Source organism: Scatophagus argus, chromosome 13 (assembly GCF_020382885.2).
Source record: "Scatophagus argus isolate fScaArg1 chromosome 13, fScaArg1.pri, whole genome shotgun sequence".
NCBI lineage: Eukaryota > Metazoa > Chordata > Actinopteri > Scatophagidae > Scatophagus > Scatophagus argus.
Genome location: NC_058505.1, coordinates 17640733 through 17668701, shown reverse-complemented (window position 1 = coordinate 17668701; position 27969 = coordinate 17640733). Strand labels below are relative to the sequence as shown.

The window sequence follows — 27969 nt, the reverse complement described above, 5'->3', positions numbered from 1 at the left end:
TAATACTGAGACAAAAATGAAACTTCCCAAATTATGTCTTATTTATTTTTCCACAACAATTGTAAACAACTCAAACGGACATTTGCTCTAAGTGGCTCCTCCAACATTTTATTTCCCATGATGTTGTTTTGCCCTCAAGATTAAGAGACACCAACTTCTTGAAGTAATTCATCCAACCAGCTGTATCAGATATAGAGATTAAAACACACACACACACACACACCACAGTCATACACAAAGTAAGCAAGGGAGTTTGGCACATTTCCAGCACTGCAGTCTGTCCCCATCAGCTCACACAAATTTGAGGACGAGCTTCTTAGTGAGCGTGTATTTAGGCTCTGGCATTTGTTTGTAGCGTAAAAATTCTCCTTTGCTGACCTCCCTGTTCACACGTGTCAGGACGCTGAGTATGTCATCCTCCTCCGGGCTGCACAGAAAACATTGGAAACATGTTACAAATTATAACATGTTGCTCAAATTGTGGTTATGTTGTAATACGACAACATCACGGCCCCCACGAGCACAGCAGATACATTGGAATACGCCAAATGCAGACCTACAGTGACGACTGAGAGTACTACAGAGTACTACAGAGAATACTATGCAGGGTTTTCCTAAAATAAATAGACAAATAAATCCAGCACTGTATGTTTTTAAAGTGTCACCCATTACTACACATGTCTGTGTGTGGTGAGACAGTCTCATTCACTGATCACCTGGCAAACAGCATGATACACGCAGCTCCATTCTTACACATGATACACGGACATTAAGTAATGAAAAAATTCCACAATATGTAGAAAACCACTTTATGATGAGCCAGTAAGTGGTCATCCTTAACGACAGTGACTGTGATAGACCAAAGCTCTGTCTAAACTGTAGCTAGTGGACAAAAAAGCTCAGCAAGCATCAACTTAAAACCTGCGTTGCTCACCTTTCTGCTGCCTTTGTCAGCTGTATGCACAGCTCCTGGATGTAGATGGAGCCTGTGGATGTGTTCCGAAATGACTTGTACTCTGGCACAGTGGCCATGCCCAGCAGGAAGTCAGCATCAGAAGGCACTGTCTCGGCATACACACGACCTGCATCTTCCTCCAGGCGACTCCCATTGCCATCCTTCTCCTGACTTGCACTTGGGTACGGCATGGATCCCCTCTGGTAACCGCTTCCCTGACACGCTTGGATGAAGAACAGTTTGGGCTTCCCCACCAAGGTGGGAGCTCGTCCGCTCGTGAAGGGCTGAGTCAGCTCTCGCAAGGACACCTGCTCCTCATCAGTACCAAACACACATCCGTTTTCTCCATGGGAAAGCACGCATACCACCTGAGAACAGAGGCAAATACATAAAAAAAACTTTTATCTCTCAGCTTAACTTTTAGATATGCTTCCCAATGATGCTCAAAACATGAGAGGGTTTTGAGAGGTATAGATTTAAGAAAATTTGCTCATTCGCTCTCTTGATGGAGAGACAAGATGTCACATGTGTAGGGTCAATATGATGTTACAGCAGGATATCAAGTTAAATTAAAGACTTGTAAAAAAACTTTATAATCAAATGATATGGATGGACGGATATACATCAAAAACTAAATCGATGGATTTACCAATTAAAACAAACAAACAAAAAAAAAATCAGTTAAGTCTTTGCTAAAATCTTTTCTTCCCCATTAGGAGAAGAGGAATCCATCACTACTGTAGCTAACAACAGCGAGTGTTTGCTGCAGGTCTGATAGGTGCGGACTGCAACTCCAACAAGATGGGCTAGGTTAGGACCATTACACTTTAAAGGTGTCCACGACAGTTCTTTATACAAGTGTAAATACGACAAGTTGTGGTTTTATACTGGGGCTATGTGCATGATTAATTCTTGGCCAGGCTGGTGGCTGTAGCTTCATGTCTATGGAACATGAGGCGCTGATGATGCTACAACTTTAACGGTGTAAGAATCTGCTCACCAAAGCATCGTGATCCCGAAAATTCCGTGTGCCAAGCTCTCTTAGTACATGTCGCATGTCGTCTGCAGTCAAGTTGTTGTGCACCACCATAGTAAAGCCAAGGCGGGTGAACAGGTTGCGCAGTGCGCCTGTGTCATATAAAAGAGAGACAAACTGAACGACACCAGTAGATTTGTTTGATTTTCCATCATATCATGTATGACAATCGTCAACTCTGAGCATCCTCAAAAATGACTGGTGCTAAGTGACTAATACATTAACAATTCAGATCGCATGGTTGTTCAAATAGAAGGATACATACACTCATCCTGCTGGGTTCCTGCTCTATTTTTCAGCTCTTTTCCCAGGAACTTCTCATTGTTAATGACCACACACATACCACGAGGGTTATGACTCAGGGCATAGTACTCTGTCTAAAAGGGCACACGCACATATACAGAGACAATTCAAAAACCTTAATGTTCTGAAGAATGGATGAACGAATGAATGAGAGAGGAATGTGTGTGTTTGTGTCAGCGGGTACCTGATCATAAAGAGAGGAGATAACGGTGACTGATTCTGCATCGGAGTAAACGTTCTGTCCTACATCTGAAGAACAATGAGAGCAGAAAAGTAAATCGCTTGTATGTGTGTGAAAATAACATGAAAATGAATATCTGCAGCAGTGAGGAGCAGGCGCAACTGAAGCTTTAACTTAGCCATTGGTGTGTGCGCTCAAACAAATGGGGAGTCAGCAAGTAATACAGTGAAAAAGAGAGACGTACCACTTGGCTCACTCTCAGATACGGATAGAGAAGCATGTTTCGGCTGAGGGGTGTTGTTGATATTCTGTTGGAAGAAAACAGTATCTAAGTCCTCGGTAAACTGTCTCATTATAGGATTAAGTATACACAAACACACATCAACACAAACCTGGTGATCCATGCTAACGTGAGGTTGTGGTGTAGGTTGAGGCATTTGGGTTAGTCCTGAAAAACAGTGAAATCGTTATATGTATTTCCCATTAGTACAACATTTACATATGCATGTATGTGTATGTGTGTGTGGGTGTCATACTGCGCCTGTAGTCTTGTACAGTTGATGCCAGCTGTTGGTCCAGTTTCAGTAGTAGATCATGTAGCACATCAAGTTTTGTATTTGATAGAGAACCAGTCCTTTCCATTTCTACAAATACATCCAGTGCTGTCTGTAATAAACAGAGAAGACTTGCATGTGGATCCTTTGCAACTGCACTGAAAATCAAGAAAGCACTACTGATGCAGGGATAAAGGTCCAGAAAAATTATCAGTACAATTTGCCCACAGCTGTGTAAGAACTCCTAGGGAAGACAAGTATTCATTTAACTAATTGAACGTTTGGAAATGGTAGATAAAAGCAAAATGAAACAAATATATATATATATATATATATATATATATATAACTAATTAGCCATCAAATTAACATAGCAAAGCAAATTATGTAAACATCTGACTAGTTGGCCAAAAAAAAAAAAGAAAGAAAAATTACTTTTAATTTAATACAGGAAAGGTGTGTTTTAAGAAATACCACCCATTGTTGACCAATGCTGTGGGTGTTCAAAATGGCCACAGAAGGGTGGCTACATCATCTGACTGGCTTACATTTTTTCCACTTATAAGGATCTGAAGTTCATGTAAAGTATTGGCTTGGTTAGCATACCATTGAAAAATATAAAAAAAAATTGGTTTGCTAATCACAGTGAATAGAACTGAAATAAAAGTAAAAAAGTGAAGTCTACATGTCATCAGTTCTTGTACAACCTTGATAACAAAAAGCTGGGACGTTGTGTAAAACATAAAGAAAACAGAATGTCATAATTTACTAATCCTTTCTGAAATATTCTCAACTGAAAAGAAAAACGGTTTTACCTCATCAACTTCACTGATTTTTGCAAATACATGATTATTCTGAATTTTTTGCCAGTAACAGTTTTCAAACAAGTCGGGGCAGGAGCTACTGCTCTACTGTCTGCCCAAGAAACACCTGTTTGGAACATTCCACAGGTAAACAGGTTCATTGGTAACAGGTGGAGGGATCATAACTCGGTGCGGATGGGGCGTCCTTGAAAGGCTCAGTCGTCCACAAAGACAGGTGAGGTTCACCGCTTTGTGGAACACATGATTACAGAAAACAGATTACTACAGTTTAAAAATGACTGCATTCTGTTTTTGATTTGTCCCAACTTTTTTGGAATCAGTTTTGTACAACTGTACTTGTTCTCACATTGCAAGCCTCAATTTGTCTTCTGTTCAGCTTGTCGATTAACAAGAACTTCATCTTGTTCAGATTCTCCTTAGTGAGGTCCTCATATACCTGGTACAGCAGCACCCTGACAGACAGAGCAGAAAAAAGTGAATTGTGATCCTGCCATATTGTTATCTCTTCCAGTTACAGTATTTTCTTTCTGCATCTACCTGTAATCTGACAGCATGGGATTTGAATCGGTTTCTTCTGGTCGCCTGCTGTCTGTCTCCAGGAGGTTGAGGAGATCTGCTCGACGGATAGTTCGGAGCAGCTCTGAAAGGAACAAGTGGTTCTCCAGCAGACCTTTTTCTTCTAGTCTCAAAAACAGCCCCTTTGCATCCTCGATCTGGATGAAAACAACCAAGAAACACACAATCAAACCTTTGAGAGAAAGGAATACCAGAATGCAACAGCAACAGCTGAGAATGTTAGCAATGGAAGTGAAATTCTGTCTATAAAACACATGTCCTCCACAGAAAGTTTGACAACATTTTACCTTTTTGAGACCTATTTCAACAGCTGCTTAATCAGCTGTTTCTGTCTACCTTTGCCTTTTGATGATGTACCCCCCCCCCTTTTTTTTATTTACTTCCTCTATTTCTTTAGTATTTCTTCACTATAAAGCACATTATAAATTTTGTTTTGGTAAAGCTTTATGTTTGCTGTTATGTATGTACTGAATGTCATTATGTGGGATATCTGTAGGGCAACACTCTGAGTTTCAGAAAACAATAACTGTCCAGAGTTCCCTGTCAGAATTACTTTCCTCAGTCATACACTGAGATAGGTCTAAAGGCAATAATATGGCTTATGTGGAACTCACCTTCTCCAGGCGTTTCCTGTTGACAACATCACGACACAAGAAGCAGAGAGCGGCCACCTCAGAGGAGTCCAGCTCCTCATCTATGCGGGACAGCGTTAGCCTGTCCATCACAGACCCTCTCCCACCAGCACAGGCCTGGTGCTCGGCTCACTGGACTCTACGCGTGGCGAGTGGCAGAAGAACAAACAGGGTGCACAAAGGACATGTGTGAATTTGCTGGTGACACTAAAATAAGTGAAATGTTACGTGTGTTGAAGGAGTGACTTGACAACTTTAACTAAGTACATACATTAATAAATAACATACATCTAGAGCGATTATGCCAATCCACAAACATCATAAAGTCCAATAAAAAAAAAAAATATTTCCAGAAAATTTACTTGTGGCTAAATATAATTTAAATATTAATTTAACCCATAAGATAACAAGATAAGATAATCATTTATTGATTGAAATTTAAATTTTGTGTGGTATAGTTTTATTCTATCAGTCCCCATTTCCACATTTTTCCTTCATTCTTCTTGCTTAATATTTGTCAGGTATTTCTGACACGTATTACTGTTTTACAGAAATCCTACACCACTAGGAAGACACTATGAACACCGTCTTTTAGTTAGTGTTAAAAGTCACAGTAACTGGTGAGATGGCGTCATAAAAAACTTTACTACACACGGACCTGATGATGGCGAAACTTCATTAAATGGAAATTTGACTTCAAAAAGTTTAGACAAGCCAGGGCGGCGGCAACACGACAGCAGCATACCGTCAAATCACCTCAAGATTAACATTACATTACAGTCGACTGCTTAAAATGTAGGTTATGTCACACACTTCACAGAACGCGAATGTACAGGAACTAGGAGCACAGGCTAACTACTGTCTTAACGATAACAACTTACCTGGCAGAAGCGAAAAGATGTGTCTTCCCTTTAAAGAGCGAGAAATTCTCAACTTAAGTTGTAGTTGTGAATTTTATTTGTTTTTTATTTTTTGGCGTCACTCGTTCCCTTAGCCAAAGATGTCCTGTGAAAACTTAAAAAGCCACCCCACAACTTTCTGGTTTCACTTTCTGGAGAGGAAACGGAAGTTTATAGGGATAGGGTTTGTGCTTTGAACACCTTCAAAGTAAAAGCTCCACTTGTGAAGATGCAAAGGGATTTGAATATTTTTTACTTTGGATAAGCCTATATCAAGTGGTTGGTTTAAGACCAGTTTGCACGACTGAATAGTGTGACCTGTTTGCAGAGGGCAGAATCTATGTGCATATTTTTCTTGTTTACATTTTCTGCTTTTATTTTGAAGAAACTCTCTCCCTCCTGTAACAAACATTCAATCTCTCAGAGATGGTAGGTGCTTTGTCCAAACAAGACTGACGGGGCAACAAAATAAACCTACAAACACTATTTGAAACAAACCACTTTATTCAGATCACTATTTTTTTTCTTTTTTTAATTTCATCTGCAGTTATACTGTTAACAATGACAGAAAGCTGAAAGGCTCCTTTGAGCATGTGTGCTTTTAAAGTGAGGGGGGCTTCAGGTTTGGTTCTGGGGGATAGTGGGAGGCGAAAGCTTGGAAATACTCTCTGGCAAACTGGAAGACATCATCTGGTTTCCTGAGCAGCAAGAACTGCAAGAAGTCAGATATGAGGGCACGGATCTCTGGGTGCCGTCTCAGATACGAGGCATGGTCCGCCTTCAGCTCCTCCTGTCCCAAAGAGACACAGATATGCTGGGTTCTGTTCAAAGGATTTATGGCTAATTTGAAATCTGTGTGAGGAAACAGTATTATTCAGGTGCAGTGAATGTGAAGAAAACTAAGAAAGTCAGATATTAATCCATTAATCCATCCATCTTTATCATATGAAAACATTATTGGTTACCTTTCTGTCCAAGAATTTGGAGTGCATCTGCATGTCTTCTTCCCAAACCAGAGGGATCTTTTCAAAACCTAACAGGCAAACACACACACACATACACACATTAAAACAACCTACTAATTGTCTTCTCTTCCTAAGAGAAACAGTTTCTATGTGTGTGGGAATGGTTACCTTTTTCTAGCTGGGATGGCAGCTGCAGAAGTCTCATGGTGACCGGTGATCCTACCTGCACTCTGCTGGCCAAATGCCTGATCAGAGAACATACACTGGTCAAAAAATGCATTTATCAGGTAATAATTGTTATCATAACAGTTTTTTCCCCAAAGAGTACAAGAAAAAAACATTCAGTGATGGCCCAACAGTTCACATATGCACATACATAGACAGAAATAAAATGGACTTGAGTAGCTTGTCTGTCTTTCATACACACTCAAATAGTCAATTTACATTTACCACTAAAATCCACATACAATTCAATAAATTTTTCTTCACATTTTTGCAGATATACAATATACAGCTCTAGTATCACAAATCTAGCGACATTTGGTTTCTATTTTCCCAGATGCAAATCAGGGTTGGATGCGCTCCACAACAGAGGGTGGTTTCTAATGCAGCAGGAGCACCACCATGTTTCTACAGTAGTCCAGAACGGACAGACCAACAATTAGCTCTAGAGAGGGCCTTCCACGTTTTCAGGGGACGGTGAGACAAGGTGTGTTTGGTTGCTTGCAGTCTGGAACCATACTTACCACTAAACCCTGTACACTGGAGCTTTAATAGTGGTATTAACAGCAATTTTAAATACTTTTTTTTCTAAGTCCTCCAAGTCATAAGCAGTTGTTACCAGAGGCCAGATTTTAATGGCAGATTTCCATGTATTTCCACACAACAACACTAAAATTTACCAAAACATTCATTCTGTTTGAATCATACAGCCCTAAACACTGGTATGGTCCCATAAGGAGCTGCACACACTTAAAGAATTATATTGTATTGAACTGACTGAAAATTAACTGTGACCTGTCACTCCCTCAAAAACACAATTTTGCACTAAAACAAGAAGCAAAATAAGGCTCAAACACAGAATTTTTGGCTGTATCTAGTATTGTATTGTTTTGACCTGGACAAGCAACAACCCTTAGTAACGTGACAGTGCTAAAAATACCTAAAAACACCCACTTAGGAGACACAGCTTGTAATGGGTCATCTTTTGTTATTATAGAGAATCTTTGGTACAGTCATTGAGCTTACGCATCAGCCAGGAAGTAGCACTCCCATGTACTGGGGCTGTCCTCCACGGAGTGAACAATCCTCTCCACCCCAAATACGTCCACTGTCTCACCCCCAACCTCAAGCTGCTTCAGACCCAGCTCCCTCTGACCACAGAGAAACAGAAAATCAGAGTTCAACTATTCAAACAATGTGTTGGAACAGCAAGCGGTTATACTGGCATAATTACTTACAAAAGTAGTATGAATAATGTGTAATCCCTGATTGAAGGAGACGAAGATCGTGTGTTCTGGCACCTTCTTCCTAAGAGCGATGAGGCGCATTAGCAGCAGATGGGAACCTTCTGTTACCAGCCCTCTTAGGACTGACATAGGATAAGAAATGCTCTCCTTTGTCACATCCTGTACAGACACAAAAAAGAATTGCACCTGACAGGAATTTCACAGCAGCAGCTTTGTTGACATCTCCAAGCAGGAATTCTGTGGATGCTGGTGTAAAACACTGTGCAAAACTAAAACCACATTGTCAATAAATGATGTAATGAAAACTACTGTTTCTTCTCCCACCTCTCCAACAGTGGTTACTTTATTGATCACCATCTGCCCATCACGCTGTACCATGTGACACCTCTTGTCCAAACTGTGGCCCTTGAGCTGAAAAGGGATTCAGATGTGTTTAAAGGTAGGGAATGCAAAATAAAGACTGAAAAATGTGGCCTGAGAATGAAAGGAATGAGCCAGGGTACCAACAGTTGATCCACATTAAAATAAGACAGTATGGAAAACTTAAAACAGCTCACCTTGACATACTCATGGTAATCTTCCTCCAACACCTCCAGGTCTGTGGTTATATAGGCTTAAATGAACAATGGATATGAAGATATTGAAACACCTGTGTGAACAAAACAACGGAGATCAACCTGTCTGTGTAGCTCCTGCCTCTCCCTCACCTGTCACTGTTGTTCCACAGGGGGAGTCATTAATGGCACCCTGACTCTGGGCATGCAGCAGCATACAGGGCTGCTGGCCTCTTCGGGTAAACTCCACCGTTACGGTGAACTTCCCCAGGTCCCGGCCACCCTCTGACATCGTCACTAGACAGTCTGGAAACACACATTTCTGTAGCTCTGCAGGCTCTGAAGAGAAGTGGGGGAGACTTAAGTTCGGACATCAACCACAATGTAAGGTTTCATTCTGTTTTCTGTTCAATGCTCGCATGAAATAAAGCGTCTCCTCGCCCGTTCTGCGTCTAAGACAACTCAAGACGTGCCAGAACCAGGTGGTGCTAAGCGCGCGCAGTTTCTGTCTCCATAGACATTTCAAGGTACCCCAGAAAATACACTGGGAACTTACCAGTGCGGGACATGAATGTGATAGCTTCGTCAGAGGCTTTCAAAACCTCTCGGTCGAGTCCTTCAGTCCCCGCTGAAGCACCAGCAGGAGTCTTGTCTTCCAAAGGGGCTTCCATCATTAATGCCGCCTTTACTTAATGGCAGGTACTCCCGGGCTCCCGGTAGTGAAGTACGTGTCTACGTAGATGGCCCAGGTTTATGAGGCAGACTTTTGTTGTGACGAATAGGTTATTGTTATCATTGTTCTGGCGAGCAGTCCTTTACAGTACTTCTAGCTACAGCCTCTTTTTTCCGACACGGTAAAAAAAACTAAAACGAACGAATCTGGTGTTGTCATGGAAACGACGCTGCAGTGCCGTAAAGACGGGTGTGAGGGCGCATCACTTAATCAATGGAACAAATCTGGAAAGAACCGTTTCCCAACAACACAAGTGCACGCAAATAAATCTTACTCACTGATTTCTGTGTTGGGTGAACTTGTTTTCAAACTTTTTTTCCTCCCTGTATTTATATTTATCAAGGTCAAAACGACAGAAAAAAACGACTAAAATGACATGATAAATGGCTTTTCAATAGAACACGCAATTATGGTTAATGTCTCTTTTAACACCTATGTGTTAAATTTGTATGCAAGTGAGCTAATGCATAAAATGGAAAGAAATATGAGATATGAACTCCCTCTCCCTATTAAAATATTGACACACAAGTGATTAAAAAGATTTATTTCTGAGACACAAATCTGTGACAATATAAATGACAGTGACTCAATGCGATGATTTAAAAATACAAGATTTAAAAAAAATAAAAAAGAGAAAAGACACATTTTATGAAAACCCTGGGTAGAGCAGTAATGATTATTTTGATTACTGATTAATAATTTTCAATCAGCATTCTGCTGGTTACAGCTGCCCCTGAGTTAATTATACATCCTTGATTAAGATATGAAGTATGGTGTATTTACATGATTCTTGGTGACTGAGCTTCAATTACAATGTGGTGACAACACCAGCCTCTTCCTCAGGGTGAACCTTACTTCAGGCATCTGCTTTTCTTCACCAGGCCGACTGGTTGCCTCTTTCTGGCTTACTTCATCATTCACGCGGTGGAGAATGGTGGTCATGTCATCACCCCTAAAAATATACAGTGTGGAAAAACATATTAGTATATATCATGATTCAATAAAGTGCACAGTATAAGATGCATGGTAATGATATCAGATATACAAAACACTAAATATTGTGTACATTGTTACTAATTGTGTAATTAAATATTTAATATTGAGTTTAACATTACTTATTATTTCACATTTACCTTGGACAGCCCTCCCTGAGCTGCTGACACACAGACTGGATGAACCAGCTCCCATTAAGTGTGTGCCTATATGATACATAGTCTTCAACAGTGGCAATGGCAATAAGAAAATCAGCTTCTTCTGGGATAAAATGAGAGTCATCAGTCTGCAGATCTTCTAATAAAACTCCACGATGTTTCTGCTTCCCCTGGCAGGCCTGGATCAGGAACACTTTGGGCTTGCCAATGAGGGTTGCCTTGAAGGTTCTGATTGTTTGTTTAATGGGGAGGGGTTCCCCATCAATCCCGAAGACTACACCATTCTGTCCATGACTGAGGATACAGCAGAAGAAGGCATCGCCATGTTCAGGAACGCCCTGAAGATCAGTGAATCCGCTGCTGGACCACTCCTTAACATGTAACTTCTGCAGCTGAGAGAAGTCACTGAGAGAAGCAAAGCAACTGAGTGCCTGAACCATCTGGTCCCTAGTTTGGTCTTTACACATCAGCACTCTGAACCCCAGCCAGCTGAAGACCTCTGCCAAACTTTCTGCAGGAAATTGAACAACAACAAAAAAATTGGTTAAACTTAACCATAAACAAACAGGACAACAGTGCAAATATGTCAGTCCGACCACTCTCTATCATACCAGCATCTTTGTTGGTTCCACTTCTCAGTTTCATATCAGTGAATGTCTCATTGTTTATGATCACACACAGGCCAGTAGGCTGGCTTTTCACCTGGTATAGCTCATCCTGAAAAAAAAAACAGTAGGACACAAACACAATGAAGAAACTAACTGGAGTTGCATTTGAATATTGAGACTTTTACTAACATATAACTTTACTTTTTGTTACCAGTTTAAATTTGACCTACTATGACAATATTACAAGGCTATTGTTATATATGTTAATACAGGATAGTAAGCATGTATCTGCAAGCTTTTAGGTGAAAATATGTTTTGTGAAGAAAAGTTCCCTCTTTTGTCTCTTTCACAAATCCTAAATAAAATATAACATGGTGTTTCAATATAAAAGGTAGGTAAGGAGCTCACCGTCTTTCGCCTCTTGCTCTCTTGTGACAGATCATCTGAGAAAATCAAGAGAGAAACAGAACTACATCTTCAAAGATAAAACTAGACTGGTATAACAGGAATATCAGATAAACACTTATATACCAAAATTATATGTTAACATACCATTGTCTTTAACTGAAAAAGCCTGGACGGGTAGAGGTAAAGTGTCGTTCCACTGTATCTTCCTCAGGTCAGGGAAAGTGGCTTTAACGTCCTCATCAGTTTGCAGGATGTTCAGGAAGGCTTGGCATGTGTCATCTCCTTTATTCACGATCTTATCCACGAGAGCAACCACATGCCCCTCTACATCTTCTCTGTTGATGCTTTTCAGTTTGTTGTACTCCCGTTCAGTTATCAAGTCCTTCTCATGAACTTTGTTGAGAATTAGCCTGTGGTCTGCACTCAGAATCGTTATAATGGTAATTTTATTATGCCTCACTATGCTCTTGGATGCCATGCTGAATCTGACAGAGAAACAGAGAGGCAAGGTGAGGATTAGAAGCGGCTTGGACGAACATGTCATGAACTCCTCTGTTCATAGTTAAGTCAGGGGCATATATAGAACAGGGCCTGGGGACTGCGAGGGGCCTTAGTTCAAGCCAACTGCATTTTTATTTTTATTTTGATGTATTTATATTTTTGATTTTCATTTGTATGCTGCCAACTTTTGGAGGTACACCTCTTTTTTTGAAAGGAGACCCTACTTGAATCGATGGTGGCCAATCACAATCTTGGAGCAAATTGGCTGTAATGATTTGGAATTCTGGTGTCACCAGCGAAGAGTCAGTTAATGGAAATACATATTCAGACCGAGTCTTCATCTGCAACAAGTCTGCAGCAAATTTGCAGATGGATTAAGCCTCCCTAAAGCTGAAGATTGGGCACTAGCCAAGCGGAGTTTCTAGACCAAATCACTTCCCACGCTGCCGCACAACCCTGCGCTAATCACCGCAGCGCTCTAGCACTGGGTTTCTGGATCACAGAGTCAATTTTTGAAAGCTTTTTGTAAGATACTGTAGTTAGCATTGCTTTAGCACTGAAAAGCACATAGTACAAAATGTATAATTCGTAATTTAATCATTCCATAGTTCACAATTAGTCTTTAAAGCGCGGCTAAGCTAGTAGGAATTAAAGCTAACCTCGTATTTTATGTGTTTTTACACCCGGTCCTGCAGACTGACACTACAGTTAGAACTTAACCCGGCTGAAAACCGTTTTTGCGACAATGGAAAGTGCTGAAGGGTCTATATACATAAACCATATATAGATATAACAGTACAGTAATGATTACACGAAGCTTTGGTAACTTACTGTCCGGAAGCCTCTCCTTCCAAGTGAACTTCGGGTGAACTCTTGTGCTCTTAACAACTAGCTGCTTTCGTTTAGAGTAGACTGAACGGAATGCAGGCTTAAAATGTGTTCCTTACCCGAGACGATATGGCACCTTCACATAAGATTAACATTAAGTACTGGCCAGTCAATTCTGCGTTCATACAATCTGATTTTATCAACCCATGTGCAAGCATAACTACTCCGAGGATATAGTAGTGAGAGACAATGGAAAATGATAACTGTGATGCGTGGCCGCCACCTTGTGGAAGGGCAGCATTTTGATCGGTTATAGTTTTATTATATAGAGCCATTCACTATAATATATATATATATATATATACACCAGCAAAGAAAAGCAAAGCAAAGAAGACGCCACAATGGAAACTGTCAGATGAGATTTAAGCTTCTTTAGACTTCAAGAATGAAAACAAAGTATTTGATTTGAAAATAGTTTCAGTTCCAACGTTTAATTGAGCACTGGTTCACCTTATAAATGCAGTCACCTTCCCTGGTGGTCTAGTGGTTAGGATTCGGCGCTCTCACCGCCGCGGCCCGGGTTCGATTCCCGGTCAGGGAATCTCTTTTCCTTGAATTTTCTGTCAGAAACATAAACTAGAAGTGAAACTACTTATAGAACTACCCTTTCTTATAAACCGCACAGACTTATTGTCCATGTTTATCAAGCCACACTAACTAAAACATCACACAATATCCGTCCCATCACCACATTAATAGACCTTCGACAAACCTAATTTATTTGTGGAATTTCATTTTGTTGTTATTGCTTGTAAGTACATAGCCAGGGATGATCCATGTATCTTTAGTACTGTTAGTGTTGGCGTCTTTCTTCAGTGTCACGTCTCCTAACAATGTTTATTTTAACAGATGTGTATCAAAGACCAGTATAGTGGCCAAAATGTATAAATAAATATCAAGAACATCGTTAACATATTGCCATATTCCCATCAACACAGCATCAGAAATTGGACCACATACAACACAAAGTTTCACGACCTGTTTAACTGTGTGAATTTTAAACAGTTTTGATTTCAGCTAACTGTTGAATTATATTTGAGTTTCCTGAAGTGGATATTGCTTTTTAGATGTTTTTAGAATTACCAATTTTTTAAAAGATTTGCGACAATTTTAAATAGTTACAAATTTTATCTAATTTCCAATCTTAATTTACTATTTAAAAATGAAACTTCCAGATTTTACCAAATGCTGATAACTGATTTGGTTACAAAAACACGCCAAGTTTTGGATGTCACCACAAAAGTATAGCTTTTTTGTCAGAGAACAGTAAAAAGGAAACAGGAGGAAACTCGTGGTTTCCTGAAGCTCTGTACAGTATGTGACGTCATGCTTCTTCTTTCCCCAGAAATGTGTCATTGTCTTCAGGCAGTGAAGGCACTCAGAGGACGGTCAGTCAGTGAGTGGAGAGACAGCAGAAGGTAATGGCTTCATGTTGATGTTGTTTAAAGTCATTGTATTATAATATACACTGTAGGAAGATATTGTGAATTTTATGATGGACTAGATTTTATTCAAAAGAAAGTTTACACCTTGAATAGCCAATCCTGAATATATCCATTTATTTTGGAGAAAGAGAGAGAGAGAGAGTGTACTATAGTTGAGTGTGAGAGTAAACCAAAGTGCTGATAACATGAAATTGTAAAAGCTTTTGTAAGCAGTGGAAATGTGTTTTTAAAACTTACATTTAAATATAACCAACAGGAATATTTATGAGTAAAGCTGCTGTGACTACTGAGATGTTTTAGTGTCAGTCTCTAAATGAAGGAACTTAAAAAGAGGAAGTAATTTGCTGTCAGGATATTGCTTTACTAAGTGTGGGCAGCTTATGTGTGGGCAGTGTATTTCTCAAAACTCTGGGGTATGTTTATGTACATCTGTTTGTGTGTCTTTGTGTGTGTGTGTAAAACATGTAGACTGGCTATGAAGCTGTTACCTGTCCATTCTGTCCTGTGTTCCGGTCTCCTTTTTTTGTGGACCTCACAAAGTGGTAGGTAACTTTCCACATTACACACCTTCACATAAACTCTCTTTCTCTTTCTGTCTCACTGTCTCAGACTATAACTTACTGTATCAAGAGGTCTCAGGTCCCCATTTACAGCCACCCTTAATATTATAAATGTATATATATATTTTGTATTACTTTGTAACGCACAGTACAGTGTTACTACTTGTCGTGCAATACCACTTTGCTGCTGTGCATATTCTGCACCTTATCTATTTATTCCCAGCAACTTTGTATATATTGTTGTACATTTTAGAACCTTTATTCTATTTAACTGCTCTTATCTACTGCTTCTTCTCTGTGCATCTGTTGGCCTGCTCCGAACAACATCTCACTGTACGTGTATAGTGACAGTAAAGACTTCTAATGTCTAATGTCCACAACACTAGAATAATATAGAATATTATTAGGGGGCATTTTTTTGAGCAGATTTCAATATTTGGGAGCATATCCTCCTGTCCTCAGTAAGATGAACCATGGCTATCAAAATGATCACAGCTCTTCTTGAGAAGACCAGTTTTGGGTTGTGTCACAGTTTGTTTTCACACTCCTTGTATAATGTGTTAAAGATAAACAGCTTCCTCCACTACCCCAATTGCATTGTTCTTCCATTGCTAACATGCATTGGTCAAAACTGAAGTCACACCGTCAAAGCCCTTCATATGGTCGACAAAACCAAGGTCTATATGGACCAAGCTGTGAGTCATTTCTCAAACACATTTACACATTTTCAAATGCTGAAACAGCTTTTCAAAACTGTTAAAAACAAACCAGAATAATATCTAATTTCATGCATTTCTACAGCGACCACATTGAAAAATAGAGATTTTTTTTTTTTTTTGCAGGATACTTACAGTAAAATGAAATGCATGGAGTGGTTAGCGCTGTCACCTCACAGCAAGAAGTTTCATGGTTCAAACTGTGGGCCTTTCTGTGTGGAGTTTGTTCTCTCAGTGCCTGCATGGGTGCTCCACGGGCTTTTGGTTTGAACTGTGCTTCTTTCCACAGTACAGACATGCAAGTTAGGTTAGCTGGTGACCCTAATTCATCAGCTGGGATAGGCTCCAGCTGCCCTGCGACCCCGCAGAGGATTAGCAATGATAGCTAGTGGATGGATGGATGAAATGAATGGTAATCATTCTGAACAAAGCGTGCAAATTACAGTTTCAGCTGTTAGCCAGACGTCCTGCTTTTAGTTCCTAGATACAGAGAACTAGAACCTTGACCGTATGACTGATTATACTACACATATGTTTTTAGTAATTATTATTGGAGTATATGCACCTGTTCAGTTTCTATAGACTTGCATTGATACTCACTCTGGTCTGCTCCTCGTTGTATGTTTTTTGAACAGAGACAGAGGCCAACCACCCTGATGTCTGTCAGGATGAAAACTACAGTGATGATGTGAGAATCAAAATGTTCTTTTAATTTCCAAATGCCACACAGGTACAATGATATGTTGAATTTCTTGTTCCTTGTTTGAAAAACTCTTTCAGTTTGCCACGATTTCTTTAGTGGAGGATCATCATGTAGAGGAGGATGCTGTGTATGATAACTACCGCTGCCTCCTTTACCCAACAAATATACTTAACTGCTCCTGGTCATTCCACAAGTTACACGAGGATACTCAGCTCTTTGTGTATATCAGGTATTTTTTTTAAATAACACATTATGACACATATTAATGAATAGGAAAGCATATTTGCAATATAAGTACATTAAACTGTATGAAGTGAAAAATATATCTTTCTCTGTCTATTCATCTAGTGTTTGTAATGCTACATTGACATTTCGCCGCCTAAACCATCCAGCTGTGGAAAGAGTTGGATCAATGCCTTTGGTTTTGCAAGAACTTGAGGGGACAAATATAGTCATCCAGTTTAATGTATCCCTGCATGATAAGTGGACAGTCTACGGACACAAATACGACATTGAAATGCTAGGTAAAACTCCAAGATACACTACAGTCAGCTGTACAAAATGTGAAGAAGAAATTGTGTGGGTATGGTAGTTAGTTATCAGCACTACTTGGATTAGTAAACTATAAGAGGTATAACATACAGGTGTTCTTTTATAACTGCAAAATTGAGAATGAATGAGCAAAAAAAAAAAAAATGAGAATGAAAATGAAAATGAGCATCACAGCAGAGTGCAATACATACACAAATGTCCTAAAAACAATGCAGACTCATACAAAAATAATGCCTCTCAGTCATCACTTATGACCCTGTAGATAGACACATAGATAAATAGATAGAAAAAAACAGATTTCATGTGTACACCTTGCAATGACAGAGAGTAGGATGTGCACTATTAATTAAAAAACTTAACAGTCTGAGGTACAATGAGAACAGTGATCGATTTTTAGTTAATGTTTAGGGTTGGTGGTGATTTGTCAATTGGTGATTGAGACTCAGCAATCAACTGTTTCTTGAGAATTGCTGATTGACAGCTAAGCTCAGACCGGTGTATGAGTGGAAGCTCGATACTGCAGCTCCACACAATCACTACTGCATAAACTGTGGCTCAATATAATGTTACAAGAACAAGATGGCAGCATTCCTATCTGGGACATTTTGACATTTTGCACAGTTGGACAAAGTGGAGACACGTCGGACACCTTAATATATGTTGATAGACAACAACATACATTATATAGATGAAAGTATTGGGCTACCTGACCGTAACGGGGATTTTAGCGACATGGCATTGTAAATACATGGACTCTTTTGGGAAGGTTTTCCACAAGATTTTGGAGTGTTTTTGTGGGAATTTTTGCCCATTCATGCATTATGGATGACAAGGCCCTGCTCACAATCTCTGTTCCTGTTCATACCAAAGGCATATGATGGGGTTGACGTCAGGATTCTGTGCAGGCCAGCCAAGTTCTTCCACACCACACTCATCCAACCATGTTTTTATGGACTTTAATCTGTGCACTGGAGCACAGTTGTGTCAGAATAGAAAAGAACCTTCCTCAAGCTGTTTCTTCAAAGCTGGAAACATAGCATTGTCCAAAATTTCCTTTCACTGGAATTGAAGGGCTTAGCCCCACCCCTGAAAAACAGCCTTATGTCATACCTGAATTCAATAATAATGAGATCTCTCCCAATACTTTTGTCTGTCTAGCATATGTTAGCATTATGTTTAGCAGGTTTAAGACATACGCTGTCTCATATTTGCATTTAGCATGTTAATAAAGCTAATTAGCTCTAAACCAAAGTATTAGAATAAAAAAATAATTGACTTAATGGTGGTACTAGTGGAACGCTGTCCAATGGTTGCTGAGAAATTTTATTTTGGACCAAAGTGACTGACCAACCTTACCATCCATAGAGGCAACAACAGACCTTCGGAATGAACTGTTATCAATTAATTTGACCAATTTTGTGGTTCTGTGTGCCATAGAGGTCCTGCCTCCACCCCACATCATCTCAGCATCAGTGAAAGATAAAGACTTGGTGGTGACTTGGGCTCTGCCCAAGAGTCGAGTGCGCCCTAACCCCCAGTGTTTTGAATACCAGCTGGACATGGGTGACCAGGTACAGTATGAGTGTGAATGGTGTAGATGAAGATTACAGACATCATATATACAATTACTTACATTATTTTCTGGTACACATAAACAAGACAAACTTGATGATACTGAAACTTGATATCAATGAAACCAGTGAACTTGGTGGTGGGCTGTGCTTAGTGTGGACATTTAAGAAGAAAGAAACAAAAAAATGAGTCAGATTCTTTGTGTGTGTTTAAAAATGTAGTCAGTAAAGCTGATTCTGCCAAGAAACTACAAATTCTAAAACATGGATGCTTCATGCATCTTCAACCTGGCAGCACAGTAAATCTATACAAGTCAAGTCAAGTGGTTTTCTATTGTCATTTCAGCTGTTTACAGTAGTACACTGAACAGTGAGACGAGAGAGCATTCCTCCAGGACCAGGTGCAACACTAACACCACAAGAGAGGTTAAATACAACCTGTACATAACTGTACATTGTGCAAACAACCCAGACTATGCATACTGCATACAGACTGTACAGAGTGCAAGAGAGAACATTGAAAACAAAAGGAACAGCACCGACAAAAACACGGTTCTGTAGGGAATGTGTGGGACAGCCATAAAGTGCAGGTAGGACAGTTATTGTAAGCAGCATGAGGTGTAAAGTGTTGTAAAGTCTAGACGCTGCTTAGCTTTGTTAACAGTGGAGCTGTTGGTGAGGTGAGGCTCTCTGCCAGGTGAACACCAAGAAATTTGAGGCGCTTGGCGATCTCCATGGTGGAGCCATCAATGTTGAGCAGAGAGTGGTCACTCTGTGCTCTTCTGAAGTCCACAACCATCTCTTCAGTTTTGTTGAGGTTCAGGGACAAGTTGTTGTTGCTGCCAATCCAGACTTTCTGAGGTCTAGGATCCATTTGCAGAGGGAGGTGTCCAGGCCCAGAGAGTTCAGCTTACCAACCAGCTGGGGAGGGATGATAGTGTTGAAGTCCATGAAAAGTATTTAAAAGTGTCCATGTGTGTGAGAGCTGGGCGGAGCACAGTGGTAACAGCGTCGTCCTTTGAGCTGTTTAGCACAGTTTCAAAGTGGACACCCAGGAGTAGTGTCTCCAATTCAGTATCTGAACAAATGTGATATATGGACACAGTCTCCCCTTCTGTTCCTGAGTTAACGGTGCTGAATGATGGACAAAAAAACATCATGATGTCACAGTAAAGTTGACATGTCATCACTTCATTATTTTATCCTATTAGACATTTGTGTGAAATGTTATAATTAGAGCATGAATTCTGGTGGCACAGTGGTGCAGTAATTAGCACTGTCACCTCACAGCAAGAGGGTTCCAGGTTCAAATCCCTGTCTTTCTCTGTGAGCTTTGCATGTTCCCCCTGTGCCTGTGTGGGTTTTCTCTGGGTACTCTGGCTTCCTCCCACAGTCCCAAAAACATGCACAATAGGTTAACTGGCTACTCTACATTGCCCCTACATGTGAAGTGCGTGTTTGTCTGTCTTTGTGTGTCAGCCCTGCAACTGATTGGCAACCAGTTAAGCTAATGTTTTGTTAGGTTACAGTGACCTTTGACTTGAAGAGATTCCCTCAAAGTGCTCCTGAGATATCATATTCATGAAAATGGAACACATGAACAACCCCATGACATAATGCCCCTGCAGTGGTCATTGCTGTTAGTTTGCAGCCTACATGAGGTAAGCCTGCTGAGTGTTTACTGATGAATTGTTATCTTCTGAAAACAGGAAAGACCCAGAAGGTTAATCGGGCAGCTGTTCTACACAGAGTTGAATGTGGATCCTGAATTCACCTACCGAGTGAGGTTGAGGACGAGGATGGAGGATAGATGCCAAGAAAACGGTCAATGGAGTGACTGGAGTCACACTGTCGGTGAGTGCTGTTTGTTAAAATCATCTTCGATCATGGTGGGCTGCTGACTTTTTATCATCTCCATGCACAGGTTGATCGGTTCATGTCTGGAAGCTTGAATACACTATTTTCTGTTCTATGAATGTAACTTAGAATTATGAGAACCTTTGTGCGTCTGTCTGTTTGTAGAGGTGGAACCGTCTTCAGATCCAGGCAAAAGTTACAAACACAGCACTTACGTGATCATCTCAATTTCCCTTGGAATACCCATGATCCTCCTGGCTGTGCTGCTGTTAGTGCGATATCAGAGGTACTATTTTTTGTCCCTAACTCACTGATTAACCTTTTGACTGATACCTGGCTCACACACACGCAGACACACACACACACTCACCTGCACACAGCCCCTGCTTTATTTTTTATCCTCCTCTGTGAGCTATTGCTAATTTGAAAACATGAACTCTTTTCAAAGTTGACCTTGAAGTTAGCAGAAGCAGAGAAGTTGAGTTTGAAAACCGAGTACAGAAAGTGGAAGTGAGATGAGTGTATGGGTGGTGGAGCGCTCTTTTCCCTGAAGAGCGACCACAAAATGTTCATAATAAATGTTAAGGTGCCGACAGAAACTCCCTTATGTGGCTTCTTAAACAGCCAAAGAGGAAGAACAAAAAGGAAAGAAAATGCAAAAGAAGATGCAGGGAGGAAGCACTTTTCATGTTATTTTTGCAACCTTTATAGTCAACTACCTGTTTCCAAATGAGTTTTAAATGTTTACTGACATTCTTACTAAAGGCTTGTTTTGTGTGTGTGTTTCAGAGTGACTAAGGTTTTGTTTCCTCCAATTCCTCGCCCACCACCAAAGTACATATATTTCTTGGAAAAAAATGACGCATTCAGTGTAAGACCAAACTGCGCACGCGCACACACAAACACACTTTATCACAAACACTTGTTCACAACTTTTAGTGATGTTTATGTTTTGTGTTTCTAGTTCCATCCTCCCCCATCAGCTGAGCCAGTTGAGGACATTGTAGAGGTGGAAGACACAGAGGAAAACCTCGGAAAGACACTTTGAAAACAATATAGGAAGTATGTTTTTAAATTGGAAATAATAATAAACCTGCGGTCACATCCAGTCCATTCAGTGCCAGACACGTTTTCATATGACGACATGATTCAGCAGCTGGTGTGAATAAGTAAGGCATGCAAAGTATATATCTGTGTATCTGTGTGGAAATTGTGGGTTTATGCTTTTCTCATGTCTTTTTAAATGCTACGACAAATGCTAATATATTGGACATATAAAATTCTACCTATAACTCAAACAACATGTGAAATTGTTTGGTTATATAAACAAAAAACATGTGTAGTTGAGTCCTGATGACATACATTTGCTTGGTCTGAACTAGCTGATCAGCTGGACTTGAAATGTAGATATATTTACAGTCTAGCGCTTCTACAATATGCATCATCTACAACATATACTCTGGTTTGCGTGTGAAATAAAGTTGAATGATACACTATATCATCATGTGCTCAGTTAAAAAGACTTCATTTCAAAACAAAAACAGGAAATGCAAGATTCGACAATTTAGGAAGTATGTTTCACTTCCTGGCAGAGAATCAGATAAGATGGTTAGTCTAGCTTAGCCTTATGACTGGAAACTGGAAAACAATTAGCCTGGCTCTATTCAACGATAAATCACCCACAAACACCTCTAAAGCTTAACTATTCATTAACTTTTGTTAAATCTGGCACAAAACTACTCAAAAATGATCACTTTTACACAAACATTTTTGCACAGATTAATCAAGATATGTGAAAAAATTATGTCAATAGAAAGTTTAGGTTTTTTTTTTTTGTAAATTCCTTGAAATATGATTAGAAAGATAGATTATCATCACAGATCAAAGTGTTTGTACGATGTCACTTTATTGTAAAAACCCTAATTTGAACAAGCCTAACAAACTAAACCAGGTTTAAACTGTTTCATGAAGCCAACTCAGAGCTAATCAAGTCAAACTAAATCAAGTCTAGCTGAACTGACTTTGAAACACAGATGGCAGATATCATGTACAGTTCACATCAGTTCACAATAAAGCATTGTTCATGACCTCAGAGAAACAAATATAATGCATAAAACATACAGAGCAAAATGCTAACAAATTAACAGAATGTCTCCTATTAACAAAGCAAAAGAAAACAGCCTTGGGTCATAGATGCTCAGTATGTTTGTCGCACATAATAACATGACTGGAATACCTTGTACTTACTTTAGATTGACAAAAAACCAAGCACACACTCCAAGGAAGTGCCAAGTGTAGCCCGTGTCAAACCGTGTCAAAAGCCTCAAATAAAGCTAAACATAGTCCGCCAGTTGGTAAGCTACCCAAGACACATATACCTTTCATGATGAGTACGATTTATGTTTCATTTGCATCTGACACCAGACTGAAATGAGTAAGGCCGCGCTGCTGAAAATCGTCTTATCTACTGGATGCTGCAACTCACTGAGAAGGACCTCGTGCTAAATAAGTGAAATGAAAACAAATGAAGTCACACAGTAAAATGACTTTTCCCACAATAGATTTCATGTTTTGCCTTTCCCACGTTGCTACATTTCCTGTGCTGTGATAGTGTCTTCAGACAAGATAAAGGATGTGCAGATAAACCACACAGATCACTGTACACAATGGTGACTTATCCAGGCACATACAAAACACAAAAACACTGAAAAACAAGTCAGTGTCGGCGTGCTTGTAGAAAAACAACACATTCCATGATCAAAACTATGTGCCTTATCCTTCTTTTGTGGCACAAAATAAATACTGTAAGACACACAGATGAGCAGGTACACAGAAGATTGAGAAAACAGGCAAACTCAGGCTTTTTCATACGCAAATATGCGCAAAAAAACAAAAACAAAAACAAAACAATATTTCTGCATTCACTCAGACACCAAATGAAAAGCATTTCTATGACTTTCAGGCCAATACCAAAGCAACAGAAATATTGGAAAGATTAAAAAATAATAATAATAAAAAAAAACATGAAAAAATATGACATATGTTTTGTACAACATGTTTGTCACCTTGTTCGTCCATCTGATCAGTGAAAGCACAGCCTCAACAGGCAGAGCTGCTGCTGTTCGTTTCCATGTAGACAAACCCTATGAACCAGTGAAACTGTGTTAGAGTTGAGTGTTGAACCACAACAGGCTTCTTACAGGTGAAAAGTAATTCTTTGATGTCCCACAAACATAACACACACTGAATTCACTTTGTGCATATCTGTGTGTGTCCGTTCCCGTCTGTGTACATGAACCAGATTTAACTGTAGGGTCATTTTCAGGGTGTTTCTACAATTTGAGAGGAAAGGAAAATAATTTATGCCATAGATATAAAGAGTATGTGTGTGTGTGTGTGTGTGCGTCATACCTTGTTCAGGGCTGATGTGTTGTAGCTGTGTTTTGTCCAGTGGATCTGTGAGGGGGGCTATACTGACATCACAGACTGCAAGCCTTCTGTAACTCTCTATCAGTGACTCAAGAGTCCTAAAACTCTGCAGCCTGACTCCTGAATCCTGCTAATCACACACACACACAGGAAACGGTTAATAACATCCTGTGTGTGTGTGTGTGTGTGTGTGTGTGTGTGTGTGTGTGTGTGTGTGAATGTTCACTCACCTGAAGACACCAGCCATCAGAGGAGTGAACAAGTCTGTAGGTGTGCACAAATGGTGTTTTTCTGCAAAATAAAATGTGAATGATTTGTTGTGAATGTGTCAAACGTGTTTGCACATGTTCTAATGTGACAATGAGAGATGTGAATGAGAGCAGGACTGATTTCAGTTTAACACACTGGAGGTGAAACCAGTAGTCTTTCTACAGAGTGATCTCATTATTCTATCAAGAGCTTAGGAGCATCTATTCAGTTTCCACATCTGTTTTTTTTTATAATTGTGCCTACAGGTTGTTAATTGTGTTTATTTTTAAATTTCTGTTTATGCACTCATTATGAAAATATATTTTTGTAAATTTTGCTCGGATTTTGAACCACTAAAAAATTAAAAGTACTTTAAAGTAGTAAATTAAAGACTTACTATCTGCACTATACAGAGACTTTTTGAATGTTTTTGTGACGCTTGTACAGGAACTCTTGAAACAAAGATTGTAGAAAATGTATATTGAGTAGTTCCCAGTGAACGGAGGTGAAGGGTACATTTACTGTCTAAATACAAGTTTGAGGCACTTTGAATGTTTCCATTTTATGCTACTATACACTTCTCCACTACGTTATTGTATTTTTTTTACTACATTTGTCAGCTATACTAGTTACTTTTAAGATAAAGATTTATTTGTTGGTTATTTAACAATTGGACATTTTATAAATTATGTATTGCTATAAACGAAACTACCCAACCACACAAACAATTGTTAAAATGATTTGTGATATTCCTAATTTTATTTCAGTAAACAAACTGAGCAGTTTTTCAGCCACTGTCCGTATTTTTTCTGCATGTATTTGGCTTTCTGTTTTACTATAGGGAACAGTAAATTTGAAGCAGTAAATTTATTTCTGCTTCAAATGGTTTCATTTTGGATTGGTTTGTTCCTTAAGTGAGTTTTACTGCCATTTTAACTATGGCAACACAAGTTTGGAAAACGTGCCTGCAACGCCTTAAAATGCAAATGTGTTGAGATATAAATTAAACTATAGCACTGTTTTGTTTCAGATCAGCCGAGTGTGGAAATGCCTCTTTCACTTGATGCTTGTGTAAGTTGTAAGGTGTCCAGGTACATTTTTGACTTTTTTTTGTTCAACACTTTTTTAACCGTTTTAACCACCTTCCAAGGTGTCTGTTTTTTTTTCAGCAAAAATTTGGTCTGTCTGAGATTCATTTTGTCAGTTAGACAAAGTTTAAAGCTGTACGGAATCCTGCAGCAAAAGTGACAAAAAACCTGTGTAAAAATGTACAGATTTTTCAAAACAGTCACTCAAAACATTAACATAGAACAGTTCAAGGTAGTTTAAAAAACTCCCTTTGTGTGCACTCCCTATTTGCACACAAATACAGAAGTTAAAAAAAGGAATTAGTTTTATTTTTCTTTCTTCTTTCACAGAATGTTACATGTAAAGTGATTTTATTCCCATTAAATTGTAATGTATCCCTATATTTGAGTTTTAAGAATCTCTTTCAAAAAATGAGTCACAGACTCAGATGAGATGAATAAAAGCCCCACGTCAGCTGATTTTCTCAACTTATCTTGGAGAAAAAGCTTAAGTCTCTGGTCTTATGTCAAGTTGTGTTAAAACAAACAAAACATGCACAGTGTATTCACCATTGAACGGACGGATTAAATGACAAACATAAGGGTGAGACAGAAGTAAATGAAAAATGTCACTTTCTGTCACAGCTCACCTCACACACAGGCAGTAGGCTCCCGGCACAGTCTGGCTGTCTCTCAGCAGAAAGCTGCCCTCGTGTCCAAAGCTTTCCAGCAGCCTCTCCGTGGCCTCGCTTCCAATCCTCCCGTAATAAAAAGACCGAACCAGCATCTCCTCCTCCTCCATGTTGTCTCAGAGACAGACACCCGTGTGTGCTGCTTAGAGTATGAAGGTGCAGCGGGCTTTAGCAGCAGATCAGTTTGTGAGAATGGTTATGAGGCAGGAAAAGCGTATCTGGTTTTCACACATTTTTTTTTTTTATCACGCAGCTGCAGCTCACATGCAGTGCCCTTTGTCTCACATGAAAGACGGCTCGCATTTGTTTTGTTGTTTTGTTTTGATTCAGTTAATTTTACAATTCACATAACAGAAAAATACCCTCCCCAAACAATAAACGATTGCTTAGTCCTGCTCTACAACCCACTCCACCAGATTGCCTTTTGATAACCCATGTGTGCTAATACAAGTTTTTGTCACATAGTTTCATGGAATTAAATCAAATACCTCAACTAACACATTTTGAGAGTACATTTCCACAATCTTTTATACACATTTTGGCATATCAGTTACAGGAAAATAGTTTAAGTCAAACTCACAACACAAAAGACAATGAATTTCAAGGTGGGGCGAGTGATTCTGGACGAAGATAGCTGATTGCTGCGTCTCCAGAATGGTTCACCCCATCTTTAAACAAACAGATCAGCATGTATAGCTATGTCCCACACGCTAACCATCAGTAAACCCACCTGCACATTCACAGAAACAAAGACACAAAACCACTACCTGTGGTTTGATTTGGTGCTATTGTCAGTGCTTACAAATTGAAAAGCTTTTTTTGAAGGACAAGAAGTTCTTCAGAGCAAATACTTTATTAAAGTGTTTACAGAAAGTTTTCTTTAAGCCACTGAGACAGGATGTGTGTTTCCCCATGAATACGTCCTAATGATCAGATAAAAGAATAAAATAACCCAGAAACAGTGACTTCATGCTATCTCAAGCATTACCAGTCAAGTTGTAGTTTACACCCATGTCTGTCAAGACTCATATAGATGTAGTGAAGACTCTGAAGAAGTTAAAAGGTATTCAGTGTAGTTCTTGGCTAAATGAATGTTTCACTCTATTGACATGCATGATTCCAGCAAATAAATTTGCTATGAGAAACGTCCTGCCTTCACTGAGACGCTATTTTTACACAGGAGTAGAGAGGACTAAAAGAGAAATTCAATATCAGTGAAACCAATGAGCTTGTGGTGGACTTCTGCTGTGTCTCTATTAATGTGTAAGCTTATTGAGACAAACACAAAACAGTCAAATTCCTTGTATTATGTTCATATGCTTGGCCAATAAAGCTGATTCTGATAGGACACCAAGAAGCTACAAACATGGAGGCTTCACACACATCCTCAACCAGGCAGCACTGAAGAACTACACAGTCAGCACAGTTTCAATGTGGACACGCAAAAAAATGGTGTCGGATGATGGATAGAAAACATTGTGATATCACAGTGACATTTTCTATCCAGAAGTGACCGTCTGAGTAGAAAATGAGCATCGAACTGGAACAGAGATTGTGAGCTAGACCTTTGAGTCCAACATCAGTGTCTGACCTCACAAGAGCTCTACTGCAAGAATGGCCAAAGATTCCTACAGAAACACTCCAAAATCTTATGGAAAGCCTTACCTCAAGAATGGAAGCCGTTATAGTTGCAAAGCTGTGTGTGTTTTTAGATTGCAATGTCATTAAGGTCCCTGTGATGGTCTGGTGGCCAAATACTTTTGTCTCTATTGTGTATATGGCTGGAACATGTGTGATCATTGTGCTATACTGGTACCACATTTTTACGCATAGTCAGTAACTAGGACACAGAATTACATATGGACAGTATCCTATTATTGTTCAAGACATGT

General features: G+C 39.5%; 5 protein-coding genes and 1 non-coding gene across 11 annotated transcripts; 2 read left to right on the top strand and 4 right to left on the bottom strand.

The window, feature by feature from the left end:
- Positions 1–17: 17 nt before the first annotated feature.
- casp8 (caspase 8, apoptosis-related cysteine peptidase) lies at positions 18–6116 on the bottom strand. Of its 3 annotated transcripts, none has more exons than XM_046407307.1 (12): positions 5938–6116; positions 5043–5199; positions 4390–4565; positions 4199–4304; positions 3012–3141; positions 2868–2923; positions 2720–2783; positions 2479–2543; positions 2257–2368; positions 1956–2083; positions 935–1323; positions 18–427 (listed from the first exon to the last, which is right to left on the bottom strand). In XM_046407307.1, the coding sequence occupies exons 2-12, from the start codon at positions 5148–5150 to the stop codon at positions 292–294; spliced, it is 1470 nt and encodes a 489-aa protein (XP_046263263.1). In that variant the 5' UTR covers positions 5151–5199; positions 5938–6116; the 3' UTR covers positions 18–291. The 3 variants fall into 3 exon arrangements, with proteins under 3 accessions (XP_046263263.1, XP_046263264.1, XP_046263265.1); XM_046407308.1 differs by having other exon boundaries at positions 5942–6116; XM_046407309.1 differs by having other exon boundaries at positions 5043–5204; positions 5943–6116.
- A 327-nt stretch (positions 6117–6443) lies between these two features.
- On the bottom strand, positions 6444–9862 carry LOC124068834 (ciliogenesis associated TTC17 interacting protein). The gene is made up of 9 exons (XM_046407313.1): positions 9504–9862; positions 9101–9286; positions 8951–9006; positions 8718–8804; positions 8385–8552; positions 8173–8297; positions 7093–7169; positions 6925–6992; positions 6444–6749 (listed from the first exon to the last, which is right to left on the bottom strand). Exons 1-9 carry the CDS (start codon positions 9619–9621, stop codon positions 6561–6563), a joined length of 1074 nt encoding a protein of 357 aa, XP_046263269.1. The 5' UTR covers positions 9622–9862; the 3' UTR covers positions 6444–6560.
- A 347-nt stretch (positions 9863–10209) lies between these two features.
- On the bottom strand, positions 10210–13451 carry LOC124068833 (caspase-8-like). 2 transcript variants are annotated; one of them, XM_046407311.1, is made up of 6 exons: positions 13296–13451; positions 11992–12332; positions 11848–11882; positions 11443–11548; positions 10814–11342; positions 10210–10632 (listed from the first exon to the last, which is right to left on the bottom strand). In XM_046407311.1, exons 2-6 carry the CDS (start codon positions 12323–12325, stop codon positions 10485–10487), a joined length of 1152 nt encoding a protein of 383 aa, XP_046263267.1. In that variant the 5' UTR covers positions 12326–12332; positions 13296–13451; the 3' UTR covers positions 10210–10484. The 2 variants fall into 2 exon arrangements, with proteins under 2 accessions (XP_046263267.1, XP_046263266.1); XM_046407310.1 differs by having other exon boundaries at positions 13180–13444.
- A 254-nt stretch (positions 13452–13705) lies between these two features.
- Positions 13706–13777, top strand: trnae-cuc. Its single transcript has one exon. It is a non-coding gene; the product is annotated as a tRNA-Glu (tRNA).
- An 810-nt stretch (positions 13778–14587) lies between these two features.
- Positions 14588–21732, top strand: LOC124068829 (granulocyte-macrophage colony-stimulating factor receptor subunit alpha-like). Its single transcript, XM_046407301.1, has 10 exons — positions 14588–14654; positions 15150–15223; positions 16593–16645; positions 16738–16889; positions 17009–17184; positions 18650–18783; positions 20493–20637; positions 20806–20926; positions 21430–21511; positions 21605–21732. The coding sequence occupies exons 2-10, from the start codon at positions 15157–15159 to the stop codon at positions 21686–21688; spliced, it is 1014 nt and encodes a 337-aa protein (XP_046263257.1). The 5' UTR covers positions 14588–14654; positions 15150–15156; the 3' UTR covers positions 21689–21732.
- Positions 20926–26288, bottom strand: LOC124068831 (SH2 domain-containing protein 1A-like). Of its 3 annotated transcripts, XM_046407305.1 has the most exons (5): positions 26036–26288; positions 24300–24360; positions 24052–24199; positions 23706–23783; positions 20926–21682 (listed from the first exon to the last, which is right to left on the bottom strand). In XM_046407305.1, exons 1-4 carry the CDS (start codon positions 26185–26187, stop codon positions 23740–23742), a joined length of 405 nt encoding a protein of 134 aa, XP_046263261.1. In that variant the 5' UTR covers positions 26188–26288; the 3' UTR covers positions 20926–21682; positions 23706–23739. The 3 variants fall into 3 exon arrangements, with proteins under 3 accessions (XP_046263261.1, XP_046263260.1, XP_046263262.1); XM_046407304.1 differs by lacking the exon at positions 20926–21682 and having other exon boundaries at positions 22149–23783; positions 26036–26287; XM_046407306.1 differs by lacking the exon at positions 20926–21682 and having other exon boundaries at positions 22149–23783; positions 24052–24196; positions 26036–26285.
- Between the last annotated feature and the right edge of the window lie 1681 nt (positions 26289–27969).

Excerpts from the sequence above, each read along its gene's own strand:
- casp8 (XM_046407307.1), bottom strand. The coding sequence starts at position 5,150 with ATGGACAGGCTAACGCTGTCCCGCATAGATGAGGAGCTGGACTCCTCT. Across the intron at positions 2,784-2,867 it reads ACGTTAGCATGGATCACCAG|AATATCAACAACACCCCTCA; the intron begins GTTTGTGTTGAT and ends TTCTTCCAACAG. Across the intron at positions 1,324-1,955 it reads TTCGGGATCACGATGCTTTG|GTGGTATGCGTGCTTTCCCA; the intron begins GTGAGCAGATTC and ends CTCTGTTCTCAG.
- LOC124068833 (XM_046407311.1), bottom strand. The coding sequence starts at position 12,325 with ATGGCATCCAAGAGCATAGTGAGGCATAATAAAATTACCATTATAACG. Across the intron at positions 11,549-11,847 it reads AGAGCAAGAGGCGAAAGACG|GATGAGCTATACCAGGTGAA; the intron begins GTGAGCTCCTTA and ends TTTTTTTTTCAG. Across the intron at positions 10,633-10,813 it reads CTCAGGGAGGGCTGTCCAAG|GGGTGATGACATGACCACCA; the intron begins GTAAATGTGAAA and ends GTATATTTTTAG.
- LOC124068834 (XM_046407313.1), bottom strand. The coding sequence starts at position 9,621 with ATGATGGAAGCCCCTTTGGAAGACAAGACTCCTGCTGGTGCTTCAGCG. Across the intron at positions 8,805-8,950 it reads ATTACCATGAGTATGTCAAG|CTCAAGGGCCACAGTTTGGA; the intron begins GTGAGCTGTTTT and ends ATCCCTTTTCAG. Across the intron at positions 6,993-7,092 it reads GCCATCCCAGCTAGAAAAAG|GTTTTGAAAAGATCCCTCTG; the intron begins GTAACCATTCCC and ends TTTGCCTGTTAG.
- LOC124068829 (XM_046407301.1), top strand. The coding sequence starts at position 15,157 with ATGAAGCTGTTACCTGTCCATTCTGTCCTGTGTTCCGGTCTCCTTTTT. Across the intron at positions 15,224-16,592 it reads TTTGTGGACCTCACAAAGTG|AGACAGAGGCCAACCACCCT; the intron begins GTAGGTAACTTT and ends TTTTTTGAACAG. Across the intron at positions 16,890-17,008 it reads CAGCTCTTTGTGTATATCAG|TGTTTGTAATGCTACATTGA; the intron begins GTATTTTTTTTA and ends CTATTCATCTAG.
- LOC124068831 (XM_046407305.1), bottom strand. The coding sequence starts at position 26,187 with ATGGAGGAGGAGGAGATGCTGGTTCGGTCTTTTTATTACGGGAGGATT. Across the intron at positions 24,361-26,035 it reads GCCTACTGCCTGTGTGTGAG|AAAAACACCATTTGTGCACA; the intron begins GTGAGCTGTGAC and ends TTTATTTTGCAG. Across the intron at positions 23,784-24,051 it reads ACACATCAGCCCTGAACAAG|GGTTTGTCTACATGGAAACG; the intron begins GTATGACGCACA and ends ACTGGTTCATAG.